We start from the raw sequence: 27,844 nt of genomic DNA, 5'->3' as shown, positions 1-27,844 counted from the left end.
AATGTTATATGCACGTCATTAGGGCTAGATTCACTGGGATGCATGTCATTTAGTATTTTTGCTAGGCCTATTTAATTAGAAATTGCATGTCATTAGAATTAGGTCATTTAGTTAATATTGCATTGCATATTGCATGAATTTCATTAATTAAGTGAAAACAAAAAAAGGAATTGCGTGGTAATTAGAAACCATATCTAGGGTTGTTGATGCAGTTTTAACTTAACGTTGCGATTTTGGACACTAAATTTATTGTTTATCTAGAATATTGGTGAATTGCGCACCCGCATGATCACATCACATGTTAGGAAAATAGATTTAAAATCAATTTAAGCTGCTTGCAAAAACATTTTTGAAAATAAAAATGAATGGTACAAAAGTCCACTCGGTTCGTAGGAGTAAAGTGAAACTCCCTTTACTTTAGTTCTTTCCCCACCAAAAATATTCCATAAAAAAATCAATTGCATGTTAAGATCTTTGGCTCTAGCTTAACAATTTAGCCAAACCCTAACAAAAAAAATTGATTTGATCATTGATTGTGACATTATGACTCAAATTTCTCAACTGCGTATCATTCTTGGAAAATGTCTTAAATATAAAGATCAATTCTACTTTTTTCCATCCAAATGAGTCTATTAGACCCGATTATGCAAAAATTGTTGGAATCCTGTTCAGAATCCCATTCTTAGTTTGCCCAAAAATGTTCTCATCCTTTATGGAAAAACCAAGAGTTCTTTGTTCACTTTCTTTTTAAAAAAATGAAGATATCAATTCAACTAAGGCAAGTCATATGGGAATGAATCCAGAACACCTGATTTTGGCTTAAAAGGAATGCTCAGAACTACTGCAGCAAGGCCTTATTAAGGTCTCACATTCTCAATGGGCTTGTAAAGCCTTCTATGTCAACAAACGTACTGAGCAAAATCGAGGAAAGATGAGATTGGTGATTAATTACCAGCCTCTTAACATTTTCCTCCAAGATGATAAATTCTCTTTACCTTCCAAAAACTCTCTTTTTGCTTAATTATCCAAAGCCCAAATCTATTCCAAATTTGATCTCAAAGCTGGATTTTGGCAATTGGGCATTCATCTAGAAGACAGAGCCAAGACAGGATTCTGTATCTCAAATCAACATTTCCAATGGAAAGTTCTTCCTTTTGGCTGAAAGGTTGCACCATCCCTCTTTCAAAATGCAATGTGTCAAATTTTCCAACCAATCCTGTCAAGTGCAGCGATATACATCGACGACATCCTACTCTACAATCCTGATGAACAGTCGCACTGCCAACTTCTTGAACAGTTCGCTAAAATCGTAAAAAAGCATGGAATTATTCTCAAAGAAAGATGAACATTGCCCAAACAGAAATTGAATTTCTTGGTATGCATCTTAACAAAGAAACATATTATTCAGGGCCATATATTGCTTAGGAATTGCTGAAATTTCCTGAAGAAAACTTCACCACAAAGGAAGTTCAACAATTTCTAGAGATAATTAATTATCTCAGAGATTTTGTTCCAGATCTCGCAAAATTGCTAATCCCATTGTAGACAATGCTGAAAAAGAATCTCCCACCTTGAGGAAAATCTCAAACCAATGCAGTTGTTGAACTCAAGGAGATTATGCAGACTCTTCCTCCTCTGCAAATCCCATCAACAGGGAAAAGAATTCTCCAAACTGACGCTAGTGATGAATATTGGGCCGCCATCCTATTTGAAGAAATTGATGGTAAGAGGCATTTGTATACCTACAAAAGTGAAAAAATTTCACAAACTAAAATGTATTATCATTCCACTTTCAAAGAAATCTTAACGGTAAAAAATGGGATAAAAAAGTTCGAGTTCCATCGCATTGGCCATCACTTCCTGGTAGAATTAGACATTACATCTTTTCCTCAGATGACCAAGTTTCAACAGAAGCAAGTTCCAAATTCTCAGCTACTTCGATGGGCTGAATGGTTTTCAAAATACTCTTTTGAAACCAAGCATATTGCTGGGAAAAAGGAATGTGCTCGCTGATTTCTTGTCAAGGCCAAAAGCACTAGCAGAAATCAATATGTACATGATGAGGCATGCTTTCCACACTTCTCATCATAATGAGAAGTATAAGATTGAAAAGATAAAAGATTGGTTAAGTTGGTGATACCCCCAGGAGATCATTGAGCAAATCTAGAAAGACAACCTTATTGAAAACCTGGATAAACTCATGTGGCAATGCCACACGGATCTGTTTAGACTTAATGGAGGTTCGATTCTTTATCATTTTGGATTAAATTATGATTATCCGTTCATACATCCTCTAATCTAGAAGAAATATGATTTCCCTGACCAATTATGATACTTAACCAATAAGTATTTAATAACTATTGAAATTCCAACAAGGAGATTCAATGCCAACCTCACTAGGATATTTGAACTTGGCATAGGTAACATTGAAAATGAGAGTGACAAAAACCTTTTAGATTTTCTCAATTGATTCTATCCTCCCACTCATTGGAAATGGCTCTTGGAAAAAGAACTGAGAACTACACAGCTGAACCCTAAAGTCCATACTATTTTGTTTTTTAGACGACCGTGGGCTTTTCTCACTAATAATGGCAACATCATCAATGCCCCCTTGAGTATAGGTACTTCATCCTATAAACCCATTCCACATAGTGCAGAATTTGAGTTCACAAATCTTATCCAGGACCTGTTGGTTGCTGTGAGCACCAGTATCGAGAACTCCTAAGAATCTTATGCTAAGAAAATAAAATCATTCCTCAAGATGCATGGAATTATAATGTACCCACCGCATAGAATCATTATGACCTAGCATCAAAAGCCAATGAAGCACTCGAAGAATTTAGACAAGCTGCATCATCATAGGAGCATGAAATGGCAGACACATATGACATTGCACAGTCCTCCCATGACATTGCACAGTCCTCCCAAGACCCTTATGCTAAATGGGGAGATCCTCTTTCCTAAGACCCCAATGATCAAGGACCTTTGTCCTTATCTCAAGGTATGGACACATTTTTCTATGCACAGCCATCTAATTGGCTTCAGCCAAGCATTCCTACTGATACTACAAACGATGACAACACAAACTGGGCACAAGAGTTAGCATCCACAACCACATCATATCAGCTAAACCAGATCCTCTCACCAGAAGATCTTTAAAACACTTGAACAAAAATATGATGAACATCTTCTAGCAACAGTGCACAGCTCAGATGACTCAAACTATGACTATAATACTCGTGACAGACGAGATCACTGAAGATCACTATCCGTACAAGTTTAATGTATCAAGTTATTATTCACTTTTACTGTAGCAATATGTTAGGGAAAACACTGTTCACTGTTATTGTTCATGCCGTGCGAATAATTCCCTACCAAGATTTTTGGAAGCCTCTGTTTATTTCAAGACCCGTGAGCTTGGTTCTTATTTGTGTGTGACCTCTTATTGCCTATAAAAGACAATAATGATGTATTGTGTTAGGCCAAGTCCCTTGAAGTAAAGTGAGTGTTTTTTGAAATTCTCTATGACTTTCTAAACTCCTTCTTCTTCTCCAGCCGAGTAGGATCCTTTGAGAAATGCAGCTCGGATAGTCATGCTTGGGTGACAACATCGATGTCAAGATTACATGAACGGATTGATGGTGGTGCGTCTAAATCCTACAAGAAACACAAGTGATAACATAAATAATTAAATCGATCGGGAAATGAAAAGTGATGAATATGGTTGCGAAAAAAAATACAAAGTGCTTCTCTCATTTTGCCAAGGCTGGCAAAGTTTCATTGATCCTAAATCTAGAGTTCTAGCAAAAAAGCACGGTCTTAATTCTTAAACAACTTTTTGAAGAAGTTGCAAGCAAACCCTTCCCAATATCACTTCTTTAATTTTTCCCATCAATTTAAGATTTCAAGTAATTATCCATGTTAATTAGCATGTCACATGTCCTCTATTTATGGAATTTTAACAAGATTTGTATTCATGCAATCTTCCTTCCTTGATAAATTTTGAAAATTTGAATTAAGTTTCTAACTTTGGATTGTTATATTTACAACGAGCAAGTACTCAATGAATGTGTTATATATACTAGATTGTATCGGGGCCTTACATTGAATGAGACCTATTGGATCCAATGATCATGACCCTAATTCAAAACTAGTTCAAAGCATGTTCTTGATGGAAAATTTATAAATATACTATATAGATGCCAATTTAGTTTTAAAACTTTTAATTTGACCAATTTCGTATTGCATAATTTGAGATTTGTCAATTTTGGATAAAAACAGCTAACATGGACACTAGCTATTTGACGTGGCATGTTGGCCAACACTAACGTGGAAAAGTTTTTTTTCCCCTAAATTTTTTGAATATTTTACTTTTTTATTTCTATTTTTTACTTTTTTTAATTTCCCTTTGCCGGTCTATAGCCTCATCGATCATAATGAAGGTGTCATCTCCGTTCATCTTAGGTCTCCTAGGGGCAAGCAATGAGTGATCTTGAATTGTTGACAAACTTTGTCCATCATGGCACTGTCCAGGTTCGGCGCATTATCCGTGATAATTTCGTGAGGAACCCCATATCGATAGATTTTGTTGAGATTGAAAAATTTCACTACTCTAGCTTTTGGAGCAGTTCTGTAGAATGCTACCTTAATCTGTCATAACCTCATTAGACTAGTGCCATCAAGGGTTAATCAATGACCCTAGTCGGCCCACAATAATAAAAAAAAACAAAAGAAAAGAAAAAAATGATAAAATGAAAATTTAAAAAAAATTGCTAAAATTGTTCATTTCACTTAAGACGGCTGGTGTCCACTTAAATAATTATTCGTAAAAATTAGTCGGGATAATTATATTAGTAAATTATCAAAATATTTAAAATTAAATTGGTTAAATTACAATGTTTGTGACTGAATTGAAATACATATAATAGATTTAAGAATTTTTTGATAACTATATCAATTTTTATCTCTATTCACTAATTTAAATATATGTACACATCATCCTTCTAAGCTAGCAAAACATGCTGTGATGCACGTTTTTAACACATGCAAGTTGTTTTTAATAGCTTATTTAAGTGAAGGTGAAGTTTACATTGGACGAAATAACTTTTTTCTTTTTTTTTTTTTTATTTAAAAAAAAGGTTGAAAGAAGGCTCGTAGAGCAAAGGGATAGTCAAAAACAATTCAAGGCTGTTTTACGGGAAATAATCTTAGAAATAGGACATTTATTCACTCCTATTCTCTTGACGTTGCAAAGAAAATCTAAATTGACCTTCGGCCAGATTGAATTTTTGTAGAAAAATTTCTTTGTATAATGTTTTTTTTTTTTTGGTGATAACTTATGAATTTATCATGACATTTCATTGTTAAAAAATGATAAAATTGACACTTTTTGCAAATATTAATTAGGAAAAATCATATTATCCCCATTAGAAAGTTAAACAAAAAAAATTAAGTCATTAGTTGGAGGAAAACAATGTGTTTATAAAGAGCATATAAAACTCGTTATCAAGCAATATAAGATATTTCAACATCTCCTTCCACGTGCAAGCCTAATTAGAAGTGGTGAACAGAAAATGGTGATGGTAATGCCATGGCTCAACGTCTGAGGGGGCCGGTGATCAGCCAAAAGGAAGAAGAAGAACAAAATGAAAAGAAAGAGAAGAGGAGAGAAGAAAGAAAAAAATAGATTCTAGAAATTGTTTCCTAAAACAAGAAGTTACTTTTTTCTACTTTTTATTTCTGTTCCAAATCTATTTCCAGAACAAAAATGCTACAAAAAAACATATCTATTTTTTTTTTTTTTTTTTTTTTAAAACAAAATAACATAAATAGTTGTTTCGAGAAACAGAAACAAAATTTACCAAAAGAGCCCGAGTGTCGCGACCCAACCGTTGATGGGCTTGCATGTATGAACCATGATGGGCCGACTGCGATGGCGATCCCGGGCCCATATTTCCCATGTGCGCGTCGGCGCGTCGGAATCAGAAGAAGACGAAACTCCCGTCGATTTTTCAACGACCCCTTCCCGACTAGTCTTGCGCGATCTTCGTCTGAGAAAGATTCAGTTTTTGAGTCAATCCGAGGTTCTGAACTCGCGACGGATCGAACGATTCGATTTTGGTTTGAGGGGAGTTTCCCGGCGAAGCAGGCGATGTAAGTATTACTTCAATTTCCCCAGCTTTCGGGTCGTGTGGTTGTTCCAGCTTCCGGCAGTTGATCGTATCTTGCAATGCGGATGTTCCTTTCTGGATTCGTGAATTGCGGAGGCTGTTGGGAACTTATCCTAGGACGGGATGTCTCTGCGAAGGTGAATTGTTGGGTGATTTGATGGTTTTGGTGCTCAAAGAAGGGGAAAAAAGATTGGGAATTTCGATAGGAGGAGGAGATGACGAGTAAAGTTTGGAGATGGGTTTTGGGGTTGATATACATAGTTGCCGTGGCCACCATTTGGATTGCTGCTAGTTATGTGGTTCAATCCGTGGTCGATTCGGGAGTTTCGCCTTTCCTCATCACGTATATATGCAATTCCTTGTTCATCGTGTACATTCCCATCTTTGAAATCGGGCGCTATGTGGAGGATAAATATGGGAGTTTATGGTTCTGGTGGAATAGGAAGCGTGGTGATGGTAGCCCTTTGAAAGGATCGGGGGAATCGGAGAAGGCGAATTTACTTGCGGGAGGTGATTTGAGTGCGAGAGCTGATGATCCGAATCCATCCACGTCTGCGGAGGAAGGCGAAATAAGTCATCATGCAAAAGATGTTTATGTAGGATCTGAGCATGAGAGTGAAGGGGCTTTGCATGATCAAGGTGTAATGAGTGAAGTTGTTGAAAAGGGAGTGGATGCAAAGGGACGTTGGACAAGGATGAGAGTCGCGAAAGTTAGCCTTCTCATTTGCCCATTTTGGTTCTTTGCGCAGCTCACTTTCAATCTGTCCTTAAAGTACACTACCGTCACGGTACTAGCATCTTTTATAAGTGGTTTTCCTTGTCTAGTTTTTGCATATGTTTCTATGGTTGTTATTTGATTGGTTTTATTGCCTCGTTTTTTCGCAGTCAAACACTATCTTGAGCAGTGCATCAAGTCTATTCACCTTTTTGGTCTCTCTTGCGTTCTTGGGAGAGAAATTTACCTGGGTAAAGCTGATCAGCGTTCTTCTTTGTATGGGAGGAACAATCATTGTTAGTGTGGGTGACTCCCAAACAGATTCTTCAGTAAGTGCAACTGCGACAAATCCTCTTCTTGGAGACATCCTTGCTCTTGTCTCATCTGCCCTGTATGCTGTATACATCACCTTGATTAGGATTAAACTACCTGATGATGATGAGAAGCAAGAGCAAGGTCAAGTCAGCATGGCTCTGTTCCTTGGATACTTGGGGCTGTTTAACCTCTTGATATTCCTTCCTGTCGCCCTTGTGCTTAATTTTGCTAAGCTGGAGCCATTTACTAACCTTAACTGGGAGCAAGTTGGTCTAATTGTTGGTAAAGGTGAGTAGCAAGTTCCATGATTTGGTTCTTTTTCTTGATTTTCCTTTTAGTCATCTAAAATGTGCTATGCTTTTCTTGGGGGCAAAAAACAGTGGTTAGGTCTAAGTTGGTTTACCTGATTTGATCATATTTTTAAGGAGCTTGTGGTTGTTTGTTGAGTTTTGTCTTTCACTTTTTCTTGATATGGTGTTTGCTTGCTTTTGAAGCCCAACACAGCTTTAGGCCCTTAATGTTTGGTGAGTCAAAGTTGCGAGGAAAATGAAGGGAAATAGAATTGGAAGCAAGTTGAGGGAAATCAATAGTTAGGTTGTTTGGATGGGGTGGAAGGAAAAGGCAATAGAAAAATATTTAAACAGTGAACGGAAATATCCTTAATATGTTCACTTTGTGTCATGAGTCCCATTCCCCTCACCCACTTCCGCCAAAAGAAAAAACTCTTTTGAGTAGGCCACCTTTTCTTTTCTTTGGCGGACTATTGAATAGTCATCGTCATACCCACATTCAGGTGTGTACACAAGTCAGACATCAGACTATGTACTCTTATCAGCACTTGTAGTTGACTGCAGATGACATATCGCAGAGTAGTCATTGACAAGCAATTGGTGGGTGGTTGCTAAACCTGTAGTTATGCTGGCATGCTTACTGCCAATTATGCAGGCTCTTCCAAGATACAGCATTGTGCATGTCTGGTGAATATATGTACTTGATCAGACATATCTTTGGAATGCATGATCACAACTTGCATCTAATCAGATTTAGCTAAGTTTATCAGAAGTGATCTCTAAAAGTTTCCCCAGAGTTTCAAAGGTTGATTTGAGCTAACATGTCCCTAAGCACATGAAAAGAATTACTGTGCCTTTTGATTAAGCATGTGTAGGGATATTCTGTGCGTGTTTGTGGATAGTCTCTTTTGCTTTGTGGAAGAGGAATTTCTAGCTATAATATACTTTAGTTAGCAAAAGCTTCCTGGTGCTGAGTGAGGTTACTGTAGTTGGTTGAAATGTAAGTTGGGAAGAAAGGGGAGGGGAAGGGAAGGAGCTAATGGTAGGGTCTGGATGGAACGAATAAATTTCTGACAAAGAATATGGAGAAGTACTATCTTGGCTTAGCATTTTATGAATAACTGCAAAGTAGTCTCAGATTGCTGGCATACTAACAATGAAATACGGGACAGCTGCATGATGGATACAGTTTTTATTTGGGATTTTGATTATGTAATTTGTAGAGTTACTTAGCTAGACTATTTCCTAAAATGTTGTAATATCTGCTTTCTTGCACATGGGAGCTCTATCCTTCAACTGTAAACCTTTCTTGAGGCAAAGAAGATCGTGGCCCTCTAAAATCATTGTCAATGACTTGATTCGAATGAAGGATAGAAGAGTAATGATTGTATAGTTGCCAGTGTAGTAACTCATACACATGCTTACATTTAACTTCTTGCGGATGGAGAGATAATATCTTCTGCCTGACGACATTTGATTCAGAATTCTGTTGATCTATATTTTGAGCTGTTGGATTAGCCAAAATATGCTGGAAGGTCAAACTCACTGATCTGCTTCTTTTCCCCTTTCCCAATTCATACTCAGGTTTGCTAGATAATGTGCTGAGTGATTACTTGTGGGCCAAGGCTGTTCTTCTGACTACTACCACCGTTGCAACCGCTGGTCTTACCATTCAAGTTCCATTGGCAGCTGTTGTAGATTCATTGACTGGCAGTGCGCCTAATCTCATGGATTACCTCGGTGCTGTTGCAGTCATGATCGGATTTGCAGGCATCAATATACCTTCTGATGCTTTCAGCAGATCAAAAGAAGCCAGTGTTGATCTCGAAAATGAAGACATTGGTAACCAAGACCGTGCTGCTTTGCATACTGAGAAATCAGAGGCAGTTTCCTAGCACGAGGTTTTCGAGCTGACAAAGCAATTCTGCGTGTGAAGATATAATATGCCATTTTTCAAAGGGAAAGTTCTTAAAGGAGCATTAACTTCTCGTTCCCAGTCTCTGACTCCATCCGTAAGCTACACATGAGACTCTCTCCATTATTGTAGTTACAACTCAGGTGCACCTCGAATTGCTTATGCTCTGAAAGAATGCAAATTGTCTTCTCGATCTCAGTCAAGAAGTCTTCACTGGTCAATTAGGGCCACTGTACACTTAGATGAGAGAGCAGGAGCACTCTAAAGAGAATGAGCTGAGCTTGATCAATATTTGGAACAGTGAATCTCAGATGAAGCGGTGATGTACGATTTTTCGATTGAAGTATATTGTACTTGAAGAACTTTGTACTGCCTAAATAAATGGAGGCCATTCGATTGATTTTCAGTAGTTGTGAAGACCCTCATCTTCATCTCCGGTTAGAATTCGAGCTATGCTTTCCAACGCATCTCAAATTTTGGGGTTGCTATGAAACTCCAAAGTGCATGGTACCCTCGAAGCAATTATTTCTCAAGCGTTGGTTGAATGTGATGGTGCGCGAGCAAAGCTTTGCATGGAGCCGTGGACACGCCCCCAATCCATCGTGTCAATTCAGGTCAGATCAAGGTACGAAAATGCACTTGACAAAAAAAAAAAAAGTTACGAAAATGCACAAATACGCCTAGGCCGCGATTGGGACTGGGCTGAATTTGCGTAGTCCGCAACCCAATCGAGGTGTATCTATTTAGAGAAAAACTTTATAATGAAGGAAAATACTTGCCATGAAATCATTTTTAGTAAAGTGGATCATTTTCCTTTATTTGGTGATATGTAACCAAAAACATCTTCTAATGCTTGAACATCATTTGGCAAATAATTTCAACCTCAAGACTTTATTCACAGCCAAAAAAAAAAAAAAATCAAATTTTAAATAATTTTTCTTTTTTTTTTTTTCTTTCCTTCATCGATTGCCGAGCCCCAACAATGGCTGGTTTCTAGCCACAAGTGCAGGCTAGCGAGGTTGGGCTCATTAGAGTTTCATCGGGCCTCAATCTCGCTAAATCGGTGATCTCGAACCTAGCTGACAATGGCAAGGCTCTAGCTCATCTATGGCCAGTCATCCACTTATTGGCCAAAGAAGAAGAAGGAAAATGAATAAAAAAAAAAAAGTATTATAGTATTCGATATAAGCAATTATGATTTTCACATCTTTAGATTTAAGAACTCACTTTCCTAAATTTTTGTATGAATATTTTCGTTGACCGCAAAGTGTTTTCAATCGAGTAATCATTTTTCGTGAACCAAACACGTAAAAGTCCATAAAATTAATCCTTGAAAAACAATTTCCTCCCAAACAAATGCATCCTAAGAACATTCTTCAAATTCACCCATTGAGTTTTCAAGTCTCTCGAACTGCTCTCCCGCTAATAATATAAGGTCAGTAGGCCATGCTTATTTCCATCGTTTTGTAAAACTTATTTATCCAGCTAAAGTATAAACACATTTTCAAATAAAAAGTATGTAATTCACTATATCGGCATCGATATATCTTAAAAAGGCTTTGGATACCTTGCGTTAAGTAGACGTCGAATTATTAGACAGTAAAAGTCGAAAGATCTAAAAGGGTTAAAAGTAAAAGTCGACCTCGTGTTCTGCCACGGTTCAGACTCGATTGGGCCCAAAATAGATGGACGAAACGAGGCAAAGCCCGAGATCTGTGGTTAGCATGCACTTGCGCGTGCGACGTCGAGCAGAGAAAAATCTTCTTCCTATGCAGGCAAGTTGTAGTTCTGGATAAGACAGTCGACACGCTGTACAGATGTCGCTGTCCGGAATGCTGGATAAACTTTTGAAGCAATTTCGAGTGTCGGTGACTCCAAATGGGACTCGACCAAACCTGAAACCAATGGTTTTTAAGAAAATCAGTTCGATTTTTTATTTCAGTTGGACATCTGTCCGGCTCCCAGTTTTGGGAAGGAAAGATTGCCTATTCAATCAGACCAGTAATTTATATATTTAATTTTTTAAACAAATTTTCAACAAAAAAATTAATAAAAATAAAAATCCTAAAATCCCTAATTTGAAGCTTAACATCCATTGATCAAGTGCTCCCTTTGTCTCACTTTCACCTTGTCTAAGTTGTCTCTCTATCCTCTATCTCTCATTCACCACCTCAACTCTCAAAGTCAATGTCCATCAATTCATTACTTTAGCTCTCAACTTTCAATATGAGCCCATTCTTTTTATTGGTCTTGCAAAAGGGAAGTTCTTTGGCTTTCTTTTTACTTTGGCTTGCTGGAAAATGTTACGTTTGGTGGGATCAGTTCTATGGACCCACTTGAGAATTAAACTAGACCGGCGGTCCTGTTCTTCAATTGATCCATGGAATCAATGATTCTTGGTTACAATTTTTTAGAACTATTCTTTAGTAGACAGTTCTCAATTCTAGAGTGGAATTCACCAACTCAAATCATACTCACATGCTATAGTATCTTTCTAAGATTTGTTACACCAATAGAATTTAAAGGGAAACCATCATTCTACCATGAGTGAAAACACCCACCTCAAACTTTCTTCACCACTAGTAGATATTCTAGTTATCTTAACTCCATCAAGTCCTTTTTGTAAATCTAAATCCTCCAAGATCGATTGGCTTTATGAGGTATTCTGCCTCAATGAAGCTGAGAAAATCTTACCTACTATCCTCCTATTGTAAACCCTATGCTGCTTTTGCTAGACAACCGCCCTCTTTTTCTATTATCCTTTCTATTTGACAGTTAATTAGTCACACTCCAAAAGAAATCAAGGAATATGTCCAATCTACTTTGTTTAATCAACATCCTATTCCTAAGAATAGTTTGTTACTCCACAAATCCCTTTTGAATTCCTTTGACATTGGATTCAAAAAGGATACACCCATTTGTACTATGGTGCAATTTGTCTTAACTTGTCTTTCCATGATTAAAAAGGTCTCCCTGTAATTGCCCAAATGGCTCTTCTGAACACAAGTTTTATTGACTACCAACATGCCTATATTGGGAAAATCAAGACTATCTTGAATGTTGGAACGGTGTTTGTCACTCTTTTTCCAAATTTCAATGACACTTTCTAACCCTCAACTATTTATCGCCTTGAAAATTCAACTCGAAATTTCTGGAGCTCCCCAAGTAGCAAATTCTGTTGTTGCTATCTTGTACTATCAAATGGTGTATAGAGTTTAGAACCATGTCATCAATCTCTCTCTTCCAGCATTAGAAGAAGCCTTATTGATCTCTGTGAACAATAACCATACAACACCTTGCATTTATATTCCTAAAAAAAAAAAAAAATTAGGGATGAGTCGGTTAAACTTTGTCCTAGGACTTGGGTAACCAACTATGAAAAGTTGTACAAGGATGTTCGTTTAGTCCAGTACACTAAGCCAAAGTTTACCAAGAAGAAAGATGGCAATGTGGTTATTAAATTTGTCCCCACAGAGCAGAAGACAGAAACATTCAGCTCTATCTTGTTCACTCTTCTTATGGTCCAACCTACTCAGGATCACCAAGAAGATGGGGAAGGTAAACCTAATCATAAAGCCTAGACAGGCCCTCCAGTTTATTCCTTTGGTAATCCTATTTACTACCTTAAAGACTCGGTTACATGACACTATTACTAGAACGTGACTGCTAGTGTGAACTTTGTACAACCCTTACAAAAGATGAAGATCATCGCCATTCAGTGAAGAAGAAAAAGAAACGGGCTCGAGATCCTTTCCATCAGAGATACCTAGATTGCAATTCTTCTATAGGTTCTCTTGGTGAAGATGACGGAAGGTAATAGGTACCAGTTTATGGTATCCTACACAGTGCCTTACCCTTCTCTATCACTGTCTCCATTTATTCACCACCACCTCCTAACCATAAGCCTTATGAACTATCAAAGCCTGAGCCTCAATAAATAAAGCCAAAATAGCAACCCGTTTCCCCATTCTACAAACCCATTTACAAGTGAATTAATAAAAATTCCTCTTGTAATTCAAAACCGCTCAAGCCAAGAGTCCTGTTAATCTAGTGCCGAATGCCCAAAAAGTTCAAGAGGCCGAACAACATATGGCCAACCCTCCGAATATATACATGTTTTCTCCTGCAAATTTTCCTCCTTTGACTCCCACTTCCCAGCTAAAACAAGAGTTTGAAACAACTAGTTCTAGAGGTATAAATATGTTGCTAAAATAGCAAATGCCTTCGGGGGTTGATGCTAGTGGAAATCCCAAGAAGATTTCTGCGGAAGAAGTCGGCCTAAATTGACAGATTGAGAATGCCCTTCTTTTAAACAAGGTGCGTACTTCTCATACCATTGTTCTTCATTAAATTGGTACAACTGTTGAAACCCTGTATTAAGGTTTCGTTGCAAGGCAAAATTGGCTTGATCATATGCACCAAAGAACAGACCAAGGTGTAGAAGCTTCCATCAAAATTGAAGGGATGATTAGAAATCTTGAAAAAATGCTTTCTAATTTTGAAGCTGCAAGAATCCAGCTTGGAAGAAATAGCATAGGTGAAATAGCAGATTGTTGAGCTTAAAGAGTATGGTCTTCCCCATCATCAAAGGCAACTAGCTAATTCTTTTACCCTGACTACTGCCCCAACTATATAGCTTAGCAGTTTTCCTTAGAGCTCTATTAGAAACATATTTGTAGAGATCTCAGCTAGACAAGATTTGGTGCCTCAACGCCTTGATATTAGAACTCTACAAGATCATGTTTGAGACTCGACAAAGAAAGAGAAAGGTTCAGAATTCAAGGATGGAGATCCTCCTTCATTATTTATGATCTCTAATCCTATTAAGTCCTTTATACTACAATAGCACCACCATGCTCATCCAACTTCAAAGTTTAGGAGAAATTGTCCTGAAAATCTTAAAAATTTGCCAATATAGTCATAAACCTATTATTTGAATATTTGACTGGAAAAATTATATTGGCAAATTATCAAAAGGTTCAAAATTAAAGGTAAATCATCAAAAAATTTAGAACTAAATTGACACAATTGAAAATGTTAGAACTGAAATGGCCTTCATATAATGGTTTTAAGATTTTTGGACAATTAATGGATTTAGGATTTTCTGGATAATTTCTCCTAAATTTTGAAGTTGCAGTTGGGCCGATGGAGAATTCTATTGCTATTTTTCAGAATCAAAAGAGACTACTTGTCTAAAAGGCAGGGGAATCTAAGGGCCGGCTCATACTTCAACAGATTGATCCACGATGATAATCCAATAGAAGGCTCCTCAGATTTTTTATTTTTTTTTTAAACAAAATCTGACCAGAGTCTAGTGAAGGGTTTGAAGTTTTTTTTTTTTCCAAAAAAATGTAGCAAAAATCCTTTCAAGGGCATTTTTTAAATCAAAGTTGTTTTCTAATGTACTATTAAATTGCACTTTATAAAACATTATTTTGCATTTCAAAAAAAAAAAAAACTCTTCAACGTATTTGCTCAAAGGCATTTTTTCAGAAGTCTAACAAAACGCAGCTGAGGTCTTCTTGTTGTTCTTTGGTGAGGAGAGAGAAGCAGAGAAGTTGAGAGAGCAAATTCGAAGTTGCCTCTCTTTGCATTTCGAAGAGTGTATGGACAATAATCGCGACCTCCATTTCGTTCTTGTAGGCGCAAATTCTTTTGTTTTTTCCTAATTTTTTTTTTTATCTTTATATTACATTTTTACTTTGTCTTTGGCCTGTGCGAAGTTTTATTCGAGAAATTATTTTCTTTTTGGAGTTTCTTCGGCTTCTAAGGCTGTGTTTGGCAACTTGCCAAATAATAACAATTTATGTTATTTTAAAACTGAGAGTAGACTTGAAATATAAATTTGTTTGGTAAAATATTTATTCCCAAGAACAAATTTTTTTTTTTTTATTCTCAAAAATAGATTTGAAACATAATCGAGAAGTAAAAAAAAAGTTTGATTCTTTATTATCGGGAACAATTATATAATCAAACAAACCCATATTTTCTATTTTATCTTCTCTCTTCTTGTTTTTCTTCCTTCTCTTTTTTTTTTTTTTTCAACCGTCGCCGCCGGTTGCCGGCGATTGGTTCGGCGAGCTCGCCGGAGGTGCGCCTAGCCACCGGCGAGGCTCAGCCTCACTAGATCTAACAAGGTCGAGCCTCGTTGGTGGCCAAGTGGGCCTCCCTAGCTATCGGCAAACCTCACCTAATCGGGCAAGGCTTGGCCTTGCCCAAATCCGACGAGGCAAAGTTCACCCAGCCGCTAATGGGGCTCGATCTCGCCAGATTTGGACGAGACCACTTGCCCGGCCAAGGCTTGGCCGATGAGGCACGGTCTCGTCGAGGGTCGGCGACCAACAACCCTTGAAGAAGAAGAAGAGAAAAAAAGAAAAAAATTATTAAAAAAAAAAGAAAATGATTTGAATTAGAAATTTTAAGAATAGTACCAAACGTAATTTTATTTCGAAAATAAAAATTTTGGATAGTTATCAAATGGTTTAAAATGTTTAAAATTGTTTTTAGGAATAGAATAAAAATAATTATTTTTGATAAAAAATTATTCTAAAAATATAATGATTACCAAATGTGCTCTTAGGGATTGGACTTTGATGGTCAAAATATTTAGTTCACTTCAAATATAAGTCAAGCGAGAGTACCACTATTAAATTTTCTTTGTCAATTTGGGTTGGCTTGAAAACATAGGATCTGAAATTCGTGCTTTTCATAGGAGTATCATCAGGGATCGATGTGGTATTAGTAGTCTGTCTCTCTTGATTTTGAAAAATAGCAATTGCCATTTTGCAATGGATAGTCAAACCGTAACTCCAAAGTTCAAATCACAGAAAGTCAGCTTCAATTTTGTAAATGATGATTGTCCATCGGTCCAAGCGTGACTTCAAAGTTCAAATCACAGAAAGTCAGCTTCAATTGTGTAAATGATGACCATCCATCAGTCCAACCGTCACTTCAAAGTTCAAATCAGAGAAAATCAGCTTAAATTTTGTAAAAGGACGCGGCCCGGGCATGTGGACCAGAAACTATAGAAATTGATTACTGAAAGAAATTAATAAGAGCCTCCACCAAAAAACAAAAAAGGGAGAAAACCCGAACTAGAGGCGCTCCGATCTGGGATTAAAGGCACATCGCCACGTAAGCGATAGGCATCGCTTCTTCAATTGACATGCATAGGGAACAAGTACATCTTGGCAGGGGCTGTAGAAACACATCCTACAGCCATCAAAGTATAGGAAAAACACACGAAGTGCGAATGCAAAGTTCATTCGTGTTTTCCACCCGCTAATCTGGCATTCAAAATCGAAGGCATACGCAGAAAACGTCTCTGTTAATAATTCGAACAATGAAATCAGTTTACATCAGGGTGGAGCCGACCAATTCAGTCTCATGATAATCAATCACTTTGTGTCTACTGCATTGTAAACCACTTTTTCCTAGTAATAACAATGCGTTGCTTTTCAGTTCATTTTAGCTCGACATCGCAATGTTCATGTGCCCATATCTCTGCATCACCCTCTTGGTGGCAAGTGCCGCAGCTTCACTTGCGCGCAACGTTCCACTCGCCATGATCGCCGCAAATTCTGCACTAATCTCCTCCTGCACCTTGCTCCGTGCATCTCCCAGAGGATCTCCTGGTACAGGGTCGACTTTTGCAGCGGCAGAATCACTTGCAGCTGGGGCTTTTTCATCCTTAGACTCCTTAGCACACACCCCAGATTGCTGTTTCTTATCCGTATCTGTGGCTTTGGTTTTCTTCACAGGTGCACTAGGAGTACTGCCAAACGACTTGGTAACATCAGGGGTCGAGGATGGAGGCCTAAATTGTGGAACTTGAGGAACGGCTCCTGCTTTCAAAGTCGTCTCCAGGTTCTGTATCATAGGCACTGTAATACAAACCAGAAGTATACGTCATTCAATGGAACACATTCACAAGCAGCAGACGCCAGTTATACAATTTAGAAATGCCAAAGCCACCACAAGGAACCAAATGCGACAACATCCACAACAATATATGAGGAACTAGAGCACGTTGACCTTATGACCAAAAAAAGGAGGACGTTAACCTTGATGATGATTGCCTGACTTGAGAACTTTTACCATCCCTTCAACTTAATCTCTCACAAACAAACAATAATTTGTAGGGATACATCATGCTCAAAAAGTTCCAGGGCAAGATTCTATGTGCCTATCACCTGCCCTTTTATAATTCCAAGATGACAAGGAAAAGAGCGACGTCTTTCCCTCACATGACATAAAGACAATATTGTCGTGCAGTCACCTACCAGATGGATAATCCATGTAGGGGTATCTCATCCCCATGTTCTCCCAAAAATAGAGACCAAGTACACTCAATCAACATCACATGCAGAAATCTCCCTTATTTCATAGAGGAACTATGGTTCATCACAACACCAGATAATCACCCAGCACACTGAGGAATAACAAACAGTAATATACAACCTACAGGGATAGTGGGGCCCATATCCAAACTCAATCATAGGGAGAGTAGGACAGGTGATTTCTACTGAGTTCTGATAGCATAGATTTCCAATTGTATCACACTACTAGCGTAGTGCAACAGCATGTTAATCCAACCAATTCCTTTAGTTTATGGAAAAAGAAGTCAACACACAATTGAGGAAACATCTTGGCCAGTAAAAATGGACTTACAGATCAAAGCACCCATCGGGCTACTCATGACCTCATTAGGAAGCTGCAAAATATAGTCTGGAATGGTTGAACCCACTAAAAATTGGGCTACCTCATTACTGAAGTTGTTACAATTGTGAGTGAGCAGGCTATATGTTTCTGCTGTGTATCGAGGACTGATCTCCTGTAAATACATCTCGAAAACATCTTTTGGTACATGTGTGACACCCAATTCTACAACACGAATGGGAGTACCATACGGCGTTGACCCAACAGGGGCATGCTGTATACCTCCTCCAAAGTAGTATTCATTACCATACACTACCACTCCAGTGTGCCTGTGTTTGAAAAAATTCAAATCATTGATGTCAGTAAGATAAAAGAGATCTGCATACTGGTTTTTCTTTTCTTCTAAAGGGAAAGGCATGTCATCTGGTTAAAAAAAATCCAGATTAAATGTAACATTTACAAAAGTAGTCAGTTAACATGAGGTCAGACGAGACATGGACCCCTCACAAAGCAAGAGTACTCAATATCATCAAGAAACACGAAGATCAAAAAAATTTCAGTACCAAAGATCCAAATTAAATAATGTCTCTATTTGCCTGCCCCCCCTTCTTTTTCCTCAACCAAAAAAAAAAAGAAAACAATAATAAAATACCAGAAGCAGCTTAAAATACAATTTCGAGATGTATTGCTTGGAGCTTGTGCACCCAGAAGCAGCATTTTCATGAGAACAAGAAGACTTAACAAATAGACATCTTTCCCTCCTCCGACTGCAATCCACTTACCATATGCCCTCAATCGCCTTTCCCAAGAAAGATGTGGAAAGCTGTCGAGCAAGACCTTGGCTCAGGTCATACACATTCAAAGTAACCCTGTGACCCTCCTGCCATATTCAGAATAATTGTCACAACATTCACACGATGCACCAACAGATACGAGAAACCAAAGTATGTCACTGAAACGTTTCATTTACCTCAGCCATATGACTTTCGAAACTCCCAAATGCGAACAGTGAGAGTGTCACCTACAAGGACTAAACAAATCAAAGAACCAACATCATTAAAATCAGCACTCCAGCCACGCAAGTAATAAAGCAAAGCCTCACGAGTCACAACTACACTGAGAAACTAAACAAGAACTGACTACTTTTGTCTATAGATAATGCATTGCAGTGCAGCAATTTTTTTTTGGCAAAATTAACCGAATGACTAACTTCATTTTACACCCTTTCAGAGAGCTCCTCAAGATTATACCAAGTAAGGGGACCCAAGATTCGATGAAGCAAATTATCATGTCTAATTTCCAATTGACCCAAAAGCAAACCATCTCATTCAGATCAGAACCCGATTATATAAACATCCGACAAACCATCACCCTCTGGGGCGATATTCTGCTATACGCTCCAAATAAAGCACTGCAGTAAGTTCGTATGCCGAGCCTAAGACGATTTCACCAGTCGACCAAACAGAATTGACTCCCTTTCACCCCCGCATTCGGCAGCACAGCTAAGCAATCCCCGGCTTAAATCCCCCCGCACCCAAACCAATATCCCACACTAAAGATACAGAGATCGGTCGAATCTAACCGCAGAAATTTGCATAGCAGCAAACACAAAATGCAAGACGCGGACGCCACGAAGAACCTAGACTTTGACGTGGGAAACGCGGCTCGAATCTTTTTTAGCCGACGCACGCGAATCCGGTGGATCCGAGAGCAAATCGAAAACGGGAATCCTTCAATTCGCGAACGGAAACCCCCATTCTCGAACGGAATGCGCCCCGCGAGACGCCTCCGGTCGGGAGAATTTGCCAGGACGGCCGCGCAGGACGCGACCCAGAGAGAGAGAGAGAGAGAGATTACCTGAGAGAAACAGGGGAAAGCGAAGCGAAGCGGCGCGGCGCCGAGGCAAACGGTGGAGAGCGAGGGAGAGAGAGAGAGAGGGAAAGGACGACGACGACGCGAGAAGGGAGAAAGCTTGTTGGCCACGAATAAGGAGGAAACTGACGCGGGGGAGTTGGAGGAGTTCCGGTCATCTTTAATGTCGTGGGGGGCGTGGGTGCGGTCGCTGTTGTTGGAGTTTTCTAGAACCTCCCGGTCTTATTCTCGTTCCCTCGCACGCCTTTCACGACTTTATAATAATGACAGGGCCAATTCCCTAACGTACCTAATTTAAATTTGCCCCGAACCCCACAAGGGTCCAGTCCCGCCCCAAAATTTTCCTGTCTAAAAAAAAAAAAAAATCACCAATTTTTAATCTACTCTCAAATTTACCTGTCCACTCCCAACTTAATATAGCATTTCCAAATCGATAATAAATACACATCAGTAATACGATATGGAAAATTATTTTCAAAATAAGACAGTTATAGGATATAAAAATTAGGGACGACTAATCACGATTTTTGGACAAACAGCTAACGAGAGCAAATTTAGGACTAGAGTAAAAGTAGATGATTTTCTTTATAAAAAAAAAAAAAAGGGATAGAGTCGGGATTGGACCTAAAGTTTGGGTTTTTTCTAAGACAAAAGAAAAGTTCATGGTAGATTTCGGACTAAACCTAAAGTTTGGGGTTTTTCTAAAACAAAAAAAAAAAGTTTAGGGTAAATTTGGGATTGAACCTAAAAATTGGGAATTTTTCCAAGATAAAAAAAGTTTGAGGTAGAATTGAGACTAAACCTTAAGTTTGGGGTTTTTTCTTTATAAAAAAAAAAAGAAAAATTTTAGGGTAAATTTGGGACTTGAACATAAAGTTTGGTAATTTTTCCAAGATAAAAAAAGTTCGAGGTGGAATTGGGACCAAACCTAAAGTTTTGGGTTTTTTTTTAGAGATTAGCCGGACAACAACAACAAAAATAGTTAGTTTTTATATTGACTTTGTTTGTTTCACAAAAAAAATGACATAAAATTAATTGATTGTATCACTTATAAAAATAAATGGATAAATTTTTTTCATCATCTATAAAAGAATTCATATATAAATTATTTCCAATGATAATAACACTCTCTCATTGACTATTTACTTCAAACAATCGTATTTAAGAAAATATTTTTAAATTCGTCATTTTTTACGAAACAAAAAGAGCCGAAAATTGATCAATTAATTTTTCCCTCTTTTTGTAATTTGTGCGCTTCATGATGACATTTAGGCTTCAACCTCTTTTTTTGGTTGGGGGTCATTTAAGCTTCGTTCATTTTGCCGAAAATGAATGATTTAAAAAATATTTGTTAAAAAATCATTTATTATATAACTTGTAAAAATAAATAAACAAAAATATTTATTTTTCTATTATAAAAGTAATTTATATTAATTGATTATTTTAAGTAATACGAATGATCATTTTTAAGAAAATATTTCTTATATATCTTTTTTGGAAACAAATGAATTCTTGGAAAGCAAACACTTCTTTATGAAATACGCTATCTGTTTGCCCAACTCTCAATTAGCTTCGTTCGTTAATAATGCGTCATTCGTGATGTAATTGTACATCGCATCTTCTTTTTGACTTTTTTCTCGACGTTTGACTCTCTCCCTCCGCGAAGTTTCCACTGCATGCCCAAACATATGGCAGTCCGAGCAGACGAGAGCGCTCTCGAGCTTTCCTTCATGAAATCGTTTCAGCTGATCTTTTTCTAGGGCCAACTCAAAAAATAAAAAGACACAAACAATTCCCAAATTTTGATTTAACTAATTTATTTAATTTAATTCCTAAGCTATCAGTAGATGTTCAATATTGCCTTCAATTTGCTCAAACGACAAATCAAATGCTATTTATATGTAAAGTTGGATTTTTAAAAATGATGAGTTAATAATATGTCAATTCCCAAATTTTGATTTAACTAATTTATTTAATTTAATTCCTAAGCTATCATTAGATGTTCAATATTGCATTCAATTTGCTCAAACGACAAATCAAACGCTATTTATATGTAAAGTTGGATTTTTAAAAATGATGAGTTAATAATATGTCCATCTTTTTATCCTTCTACATTAAGAATGGAAAAAAAAAGGTGTTGACATGTCCATTGTTATTCAATGATGTAGGTCATTATTTCCAGATTTAATATGAATATATTATGTGGGTAATGCACGCTTAACTCTCTCTTCTTCTTCTTCTTTTTCAACTTTTCAAACTCAACCAATTGAAAGAAATATTTTTTACTGAGAGAGTGCAAAGAAGGATTTTTTTGGTATACCTTACTCTTTTTTTTTCATATTTAAGGAATATTAATTATCAATAACAATAACTCAATCAATAGTACCGTCCTAGAAATGATTTATTCCAAACAAAAATTTGAGCAATGGACAATTTCATTAAACTTATTTTATTCGATAAATATATTCGGACTTCACGAGTTTGGATCGTTGGTCGGTTAGGATCCGGTCAAGGGGCCTGGCATGTTACCCGAAACATACATATGAATTGTCCGGGTCAGGACCCGTTCTAAAGTAGGGCGGGCCGGAACATCTCATACGCTTTAATAAGAAGAAGTGGGTCGTGGCTTAGCTCAACTGGGCCCAAAATTAATCGACGGAACTAGGTGTAGCCCAAGCCCGAAAGCAAACCGACACCGCTTCTCAGGATTTGTGGTTAACAATGCACGTGGAACGTTGAGCAGAAAAAACGTGTTTTACCGACGCACGCGTCGTAATTCCGTACAAGTTTTTGGGATGTCGATGTTTAACTCATCTTTAATCTTTCCATACGAGAAATATGGTGAACAAAAGTTTACTATCTATTCCGTGCCGAAAGTTAAAATGCATCGAGTTAAACATATCAAGTCATATAGATTTACACTTTTTAATGTGATTATGTCACTAGGATCAAAGAAAGAGGGTGACGGTTTGATCTGATTCGAGAACTAAGTTGAACCGGTGCTTTTAGACCGATGATAGAGGGAACCGATGCCAATCATGGCCGCGAACTCCTAAAGCTGAATACAACAACATGCGTTTGATGTTTTCTAATTTCTTTAAATGGTTCCTCATCTGTTGTGGAATTTTGCAACTACAGTTCATCAAGTGGGCTGTGAAAATATAGAGTTTAGATTATTAGTTCCGGATTTGCAATGTCGGTAACATTCATTTTTTCTTGGAAACTCTCAAATTGTATATTTTCCCTTTGAATTCCGTTAGTTTAAATATACATAAGGTCTAAATTTGAAACCGATCATTAGTTATTCTTACTTTTACTTTGTTATGTAATGAAATGGTTTATGATATGACATTGCGTTGTGTAACTATAATTGAGTACCAAACATCGTTTGATGAGATTACTAATATATACATGTTAATTTAGATGCATGGATAATAACATGGATGATCCGTGAGTAGATAAACATAAGTCATGCATGAAACAACATATAGATAATTGATAAATATAGATAAACGTACCACACTTTTCCATCGCTCTTTTGGTCTAAACGCTCTTTTTTGTGTTTTAACTCTACTATCCATTGTGGGCCTATTAGGCCTATTACAAAGTGGTCTCTTTTATTATTTGGTCAACTCTTTTTATCTTGTTTCTTCTTATTTTGTCATTGCGTGTTTGTTTCCCTTCTCATTTTCAACTCTTGCAAATCTCTCTCCATTTTCTCCCTCGCAAGTCATCTTCTTCTTTCTACACCTCCCATCTCCTCAAGTCGCAAGGCATCGAGAAGTTGAATATATGTGATGTCAATCCCATTATCCTCTACACTTTTGCTGGCTCCAGCATTGGGCTCACTGTTGACCTCCCCAACAATCCCTTTTTTCTCCGCCGCATGCAAGCCTCCTCTTGCACTATGGAAGTTAAGAACACCTTATGGAACCTTGATGAGGCTTCCAAGGTTTGCCTATCAAATCCATTCCACCATTATAAGTGTGACATCCCAAATTTCTGATTCCGTTTTCAATTGAATAAATTGGCCTTTTTCATCAACGCGCCTATAATTCTTTTCTCTAAGCTGATCACTCACGAGATAACTAGCCTATCAGGTGAAGCCGTTAAAGGATTTTAACGCAATAAACTTGAGAATTCGACCAGAAATCAACTGCTCGACCGTGCTAATCTGTAAGGGTCAATACGGTATTGTCAAAATCGATCAGAGGTCGAAGATAAGTCAGTTTGACAGAAGCATGTGATTAATGCGTGGGTGATTCCACTTACTTGCAAAATTATCGTCGAACGACACTAGACTGATTTTTCTGTCATTTCTATATCCTATGCTCGTATTTGAAACCTCGAGATTATCACGACAACCGAGAGTTGTCAATGAGTCAAAGATGCATAATGTGGCTCGAAAATAATTGACCACAGGTCAATTGCACAAAAATTTCCTAAAAGCTACCCGGTAGGTTAGGTCATGCTAAAATTGCGCTTGGTTGAAATTAATCGTGAATTTAAATCCGAAAGTTCTGTCATGTCACGATTCATTTTAGGAACATCGGCTCGTCCTCCGAAGATTTTTTTGCAAACCCGAGATTTCGGCGAAAATTCAAAGTAAAGCTATTTTGGACCGGGAAAACTAGAGGGCTATTTTTGGTTGAATTTTTGGGGTTCAAGTTGGTTCAATTGATGATGAAAAATCATGAGATGGACGAGGGCAACTTGGTTGAATTTATGGAGGCCAAATTGAGCTCAATTGGAGAGGAATTGAGTCCAATTGGAGGGAAATTGTCCAGAATTCGTAGGTTCTTGGGGTGTGCAACATTTGGACCCTTGGATGGCTTGTTAAGGAAACTTGAAGGCTGCAAATTGGCTGAGAATGACAGCCATGGATGGTGGGGCATAGCATTCAAGCATTTTGGATATTTTGTGGCCCCTCCTCATCTTCAGCAGCTTTTTCTTCCTCATTGCAGCTGCTTTATCCATTGTTGAGGCCTTTTGGAGCTCAAAGAAAACCAGAGAAACTAGCCAGCCTTCCCCCTTCACCGTCGACCACCACCCGAAGTCAACGGACTCGTTGCACGCCAACTACGAGCTTGAGCCGCCCGTCCCTGTCATCCCGCGTCGCTTGCGTGCCAACTCGCCGTCCCGAGTTGCCATGACCACTGTCGCAGCTCGCTTGGCCGTCGTCCGTTGCCGTTCCAGCCGCTATCCGCCTCCGTCGAGCTTGCCAGGAGCTGCTGCAGTTGCCGCCGTCTTGCCATGGCCGTTTCAACCTAAGCCGAGCCTCGACCAGCCTTCCCGGCCCAAAAGGTAGAAACGAACTCTCAGCCCAACTGAAAGCTTCGGGAGGCTTTTTCGAGCCTGTCTGGGCCCTCGTTGGTGTTGCCATAGGCTTGTTTATCGCTCGCCTCCACGTTGCCGTCACCGTCGTCATGGACTCACCGGCCTGCTAAACCGATGAGTTTACTTGCTAAACTCTGCTTATGGAGTTAATGACGTTTAATAGATAATTAGTTTAGCTTAAGATGAGATTAGGTTGTTAGTTAGTTTAGATTAATGATTTAATTATTTAATTATGCATGTTAGGTAGTTAGAACAAACTAATTAAGGACTAGATAAATCATACTATTTATCTAGATAAGTGCATAAATTTTCTAGGCCTGCTTAGGTGGTTAGATTAGCGTTTTCGGCCTAGGTTTGCATTTATTAGATTTATCGGTATTTATTTAATTAATTTTGCTATTTATTTAATTATTTAATATTTTCCGAAAATTATACTGGGATAGTCGGTGACCGGAATGGGCTAAGTACATTATTTTGATTAGAACATTTGAGTGCAAAGCATGATGTCTTGACTGGGATTGGATGGGTGCATGAATGGTTATGAGAACCTGGCCCCGATGTGAGTCGGGTGGACCTTGCCCCTATATGGGATGCCCTTGTCAACGGATGCCTGTCGTAGTAGATTCTGGACCGATACTCCTTCAAGATTGCCGTGCTAAATAGGGTGAGACAATGTCTAGTTATGCTAGAAGACCGCCGAACGTCAAGTAGGCCATGCCTGTTGGGCCGTGATAAAATTGGAACGCATGATTGAGTGAAATTGACATGCCGGATTATGGGACAAAATTGTGTGGCACTGAATGAGACGTGTCATAACGGTTTGGCCCTATAATCAGAACCCCTGTGGCTGTGTGAGATATGAGATGTGGCATTTCAATTGATTGAGTTTGATTACTGCTTATGTTTGTAATATGAACTGCACTGATGTGCAAGAAGGAACTGAGGAGAGGTGAGTCTCTGTGGTTGTGTGATTAGGACGCCACTAGGCATATTTCCTTTCTAATCGGGGTTAGGGGGTGAACTTGCTGAAACATTGTCTCATTCCGTTGTGGGCTCAATTTTTTTCAGGTTCGTAGATGGCGGTCCCTCCAATACATTTTGGGCAACCGAGGGGGTTTAGTGAGTAGAGTACCTTTTTCCCTATCCCCGGGACTTCTGGCTTCGTGAGCTTGTGGTGTCTACTATCTTGGTCGATGAGAGCCTACCTGAGTTTGTACCTCATCAATTCAGGGCGTGGTATTACCATGGGCCTAACGGAGAACAGGAGGGCCCCCTAGATGGTTTTGACGCACCCGATGTTGAGGGTGAGGAGATGGTTGGCCCCCTCAACACCGACATCCTTGATGGTGTCGTGGAAGACCCAAATCCCTCGGAGGTCTCAAAGGTCTCAGCTGAGGAGTCTTATGCCTAGTTAGCTCGATGGCTCTTCTTTTTAGAGTAAACCTTTGTTTATAGTCTAGTGTCATAAATAAACTCAGCTTGTTTAGGAAAAGTGTTTTGTGAAAATGGCATTTTACTTTTCTATCACATATTTGTGTTGTCTGGGGATTTGTTTATTCGCTTTCGTATGTGCATAAAAATGAATGGGTCGGTGACGCGTCTTGGGACATCACAATTTTATCGACCATTGAGGGATGTGCGTGTGCTCGAGGTTTAGGGCGTGACAATAAGCATCCTCCTAGTCTTCTTTTTAATATGCATTCCTAATTCCATACTTCATTTGCTTTCAAACTGCCATCGCATGGGATTGAAGTCCCAAGTTTGGCTCCGCAAGAGCTTCATCAACAACAAGCAGTGGGTCCATCTTCACCCTATCATTCCCACAGCCAAACCCATCGCCCAGCCATTGCGTTTTGGAGTCAAACCGAGTCAATTTATACCCCTCAAAGCACCCGTTTGGAGTTGGGGGATGTGTTCCACACTATCAACTCCGCCATTGATTGGTTATCTAACGTAAAGAGACACGAGGACCATGTAGTTGATGTAATCATTTAAGTTTGAGAACTTGCTAGACATGTTGTCTCAAGACAAAATATAATGATGCCGCAACTGGACGTCTCTCTCTCGAAAACTTGATTGCTAGAGGTGATTGGTCCGCGACCAATTGCGACATGAATAATGATTTTTTTGTGGGGCTTGCTAGGATTGCCAATGTATATTTACCTTATCTTTGTGAATGCCATCTTTATTAGTGTGAATGCAAGCCAACATTGTCTCAATGCCATGCGACTTGAGGAGTGTGGAGGCATAAAAAGAAGAGAATGACTTGGAAAAGAGAAAATAGAGAGATAATTTGCAGGAGTTGAGAGCCAAAGCAAGCATGGAAAAGAAGGAAAGTGGGACCCGCAAGGACAAAAAAAAGAAACAAAATAAAAGGAGTTGGGCAAAAAAATTTCTAGAATTATAATATAAGTGATAGGCCTCGCAAGAAATAATATAAAAAAAAAAAAAAAAGAATGTTTAAGCTAAATGAGAAGTGAAAAAAAACGCGACTCTTTATATAAAACTACTTTTTTATAATGCAAAACATGACAAGTGAGATGTATAATTACAAACGAGAGTGATGTAATTA

General features: G+C 38.3%; 2 protein-coding genes across 2 annotated transcripts; one reads left to right on the top strand and one right to left on the bottom strand.

The window, feature by feature from the left end:
• The first annotated feature begins 5,991 nt into the window (after positions 1 to 5,991).
• Positions 5,992 to 9,814, top strand: LOC104425747 (thiamine-repressible mitochondrial transport protein THI74). Its single transcript, XM_010038531.3, has 3 exons — positions 5,992 to 6,958; positions 7,056 to 7,488; positions 9,075 to 9,814. Exons 1-3 carry the CDS (start codon positions 6,386 to 6,388, stop codon positions 9,383 to 9,385), a joined length of 1,317 nt encoding a protein of 438 aa, XP_010036833.2. The 5' UTR covers positions 5,992 to 6,385; the 3' UTR covers positions 9,386 to 9,814.
• Positions 9,815 to 16,692: 6,878 nt separating this feature from the next.
• LOC104425745 (desumoylating isopeptidase 1) lies at positions 16,693 to 20,080 on the bottom strand. The gene is made up of 5 exons (XM_010038530.3): positions 19,921 to 20,080; positions 19,034 to 19,093; positions 18,846 to 18,943; positions 18,076 to 18,392; positions 16,693 to 17,288 (listed from the first exon to the last, which is right to left on the bottom strand). The coding sequence occupies exons 2-5, from the start codon at positions 19,040 to 19,042 to the stop codon at positions 16,873 to 16,875; spliced, it is 840 nt and encodes a 279-aa protein (XP_010036832.2). The 5' UTR covers positions 19,043 to 19,093; positions 19,921 to 20,080; the 3' UTR covers positions 16,693 to 16,872.
• Between the last annotated feature and the right edge of the window lie 7,764 nt (positions 20,081 to 27,844).

The sequence above is a fragment of the Eucalyptus grandis genome, chromosome 11, assembly GCF_016545825.1.
Source record: "Eucalyptus grandis isolate ANBG69807.140 chromosome 11, ASM1654582v1, whole genome shotgun sequence".
NCBI classification, from domain to species: Eukaryota; Viridiplantae; Streptophyta; class Magnoliopsida; order Myrtales; family Myrtaceae; genus Eucalyptus; species Eucalyptus grandis.
This window is presented reverse-complemented; position numbering and strand designations above follow the sequence as displayed.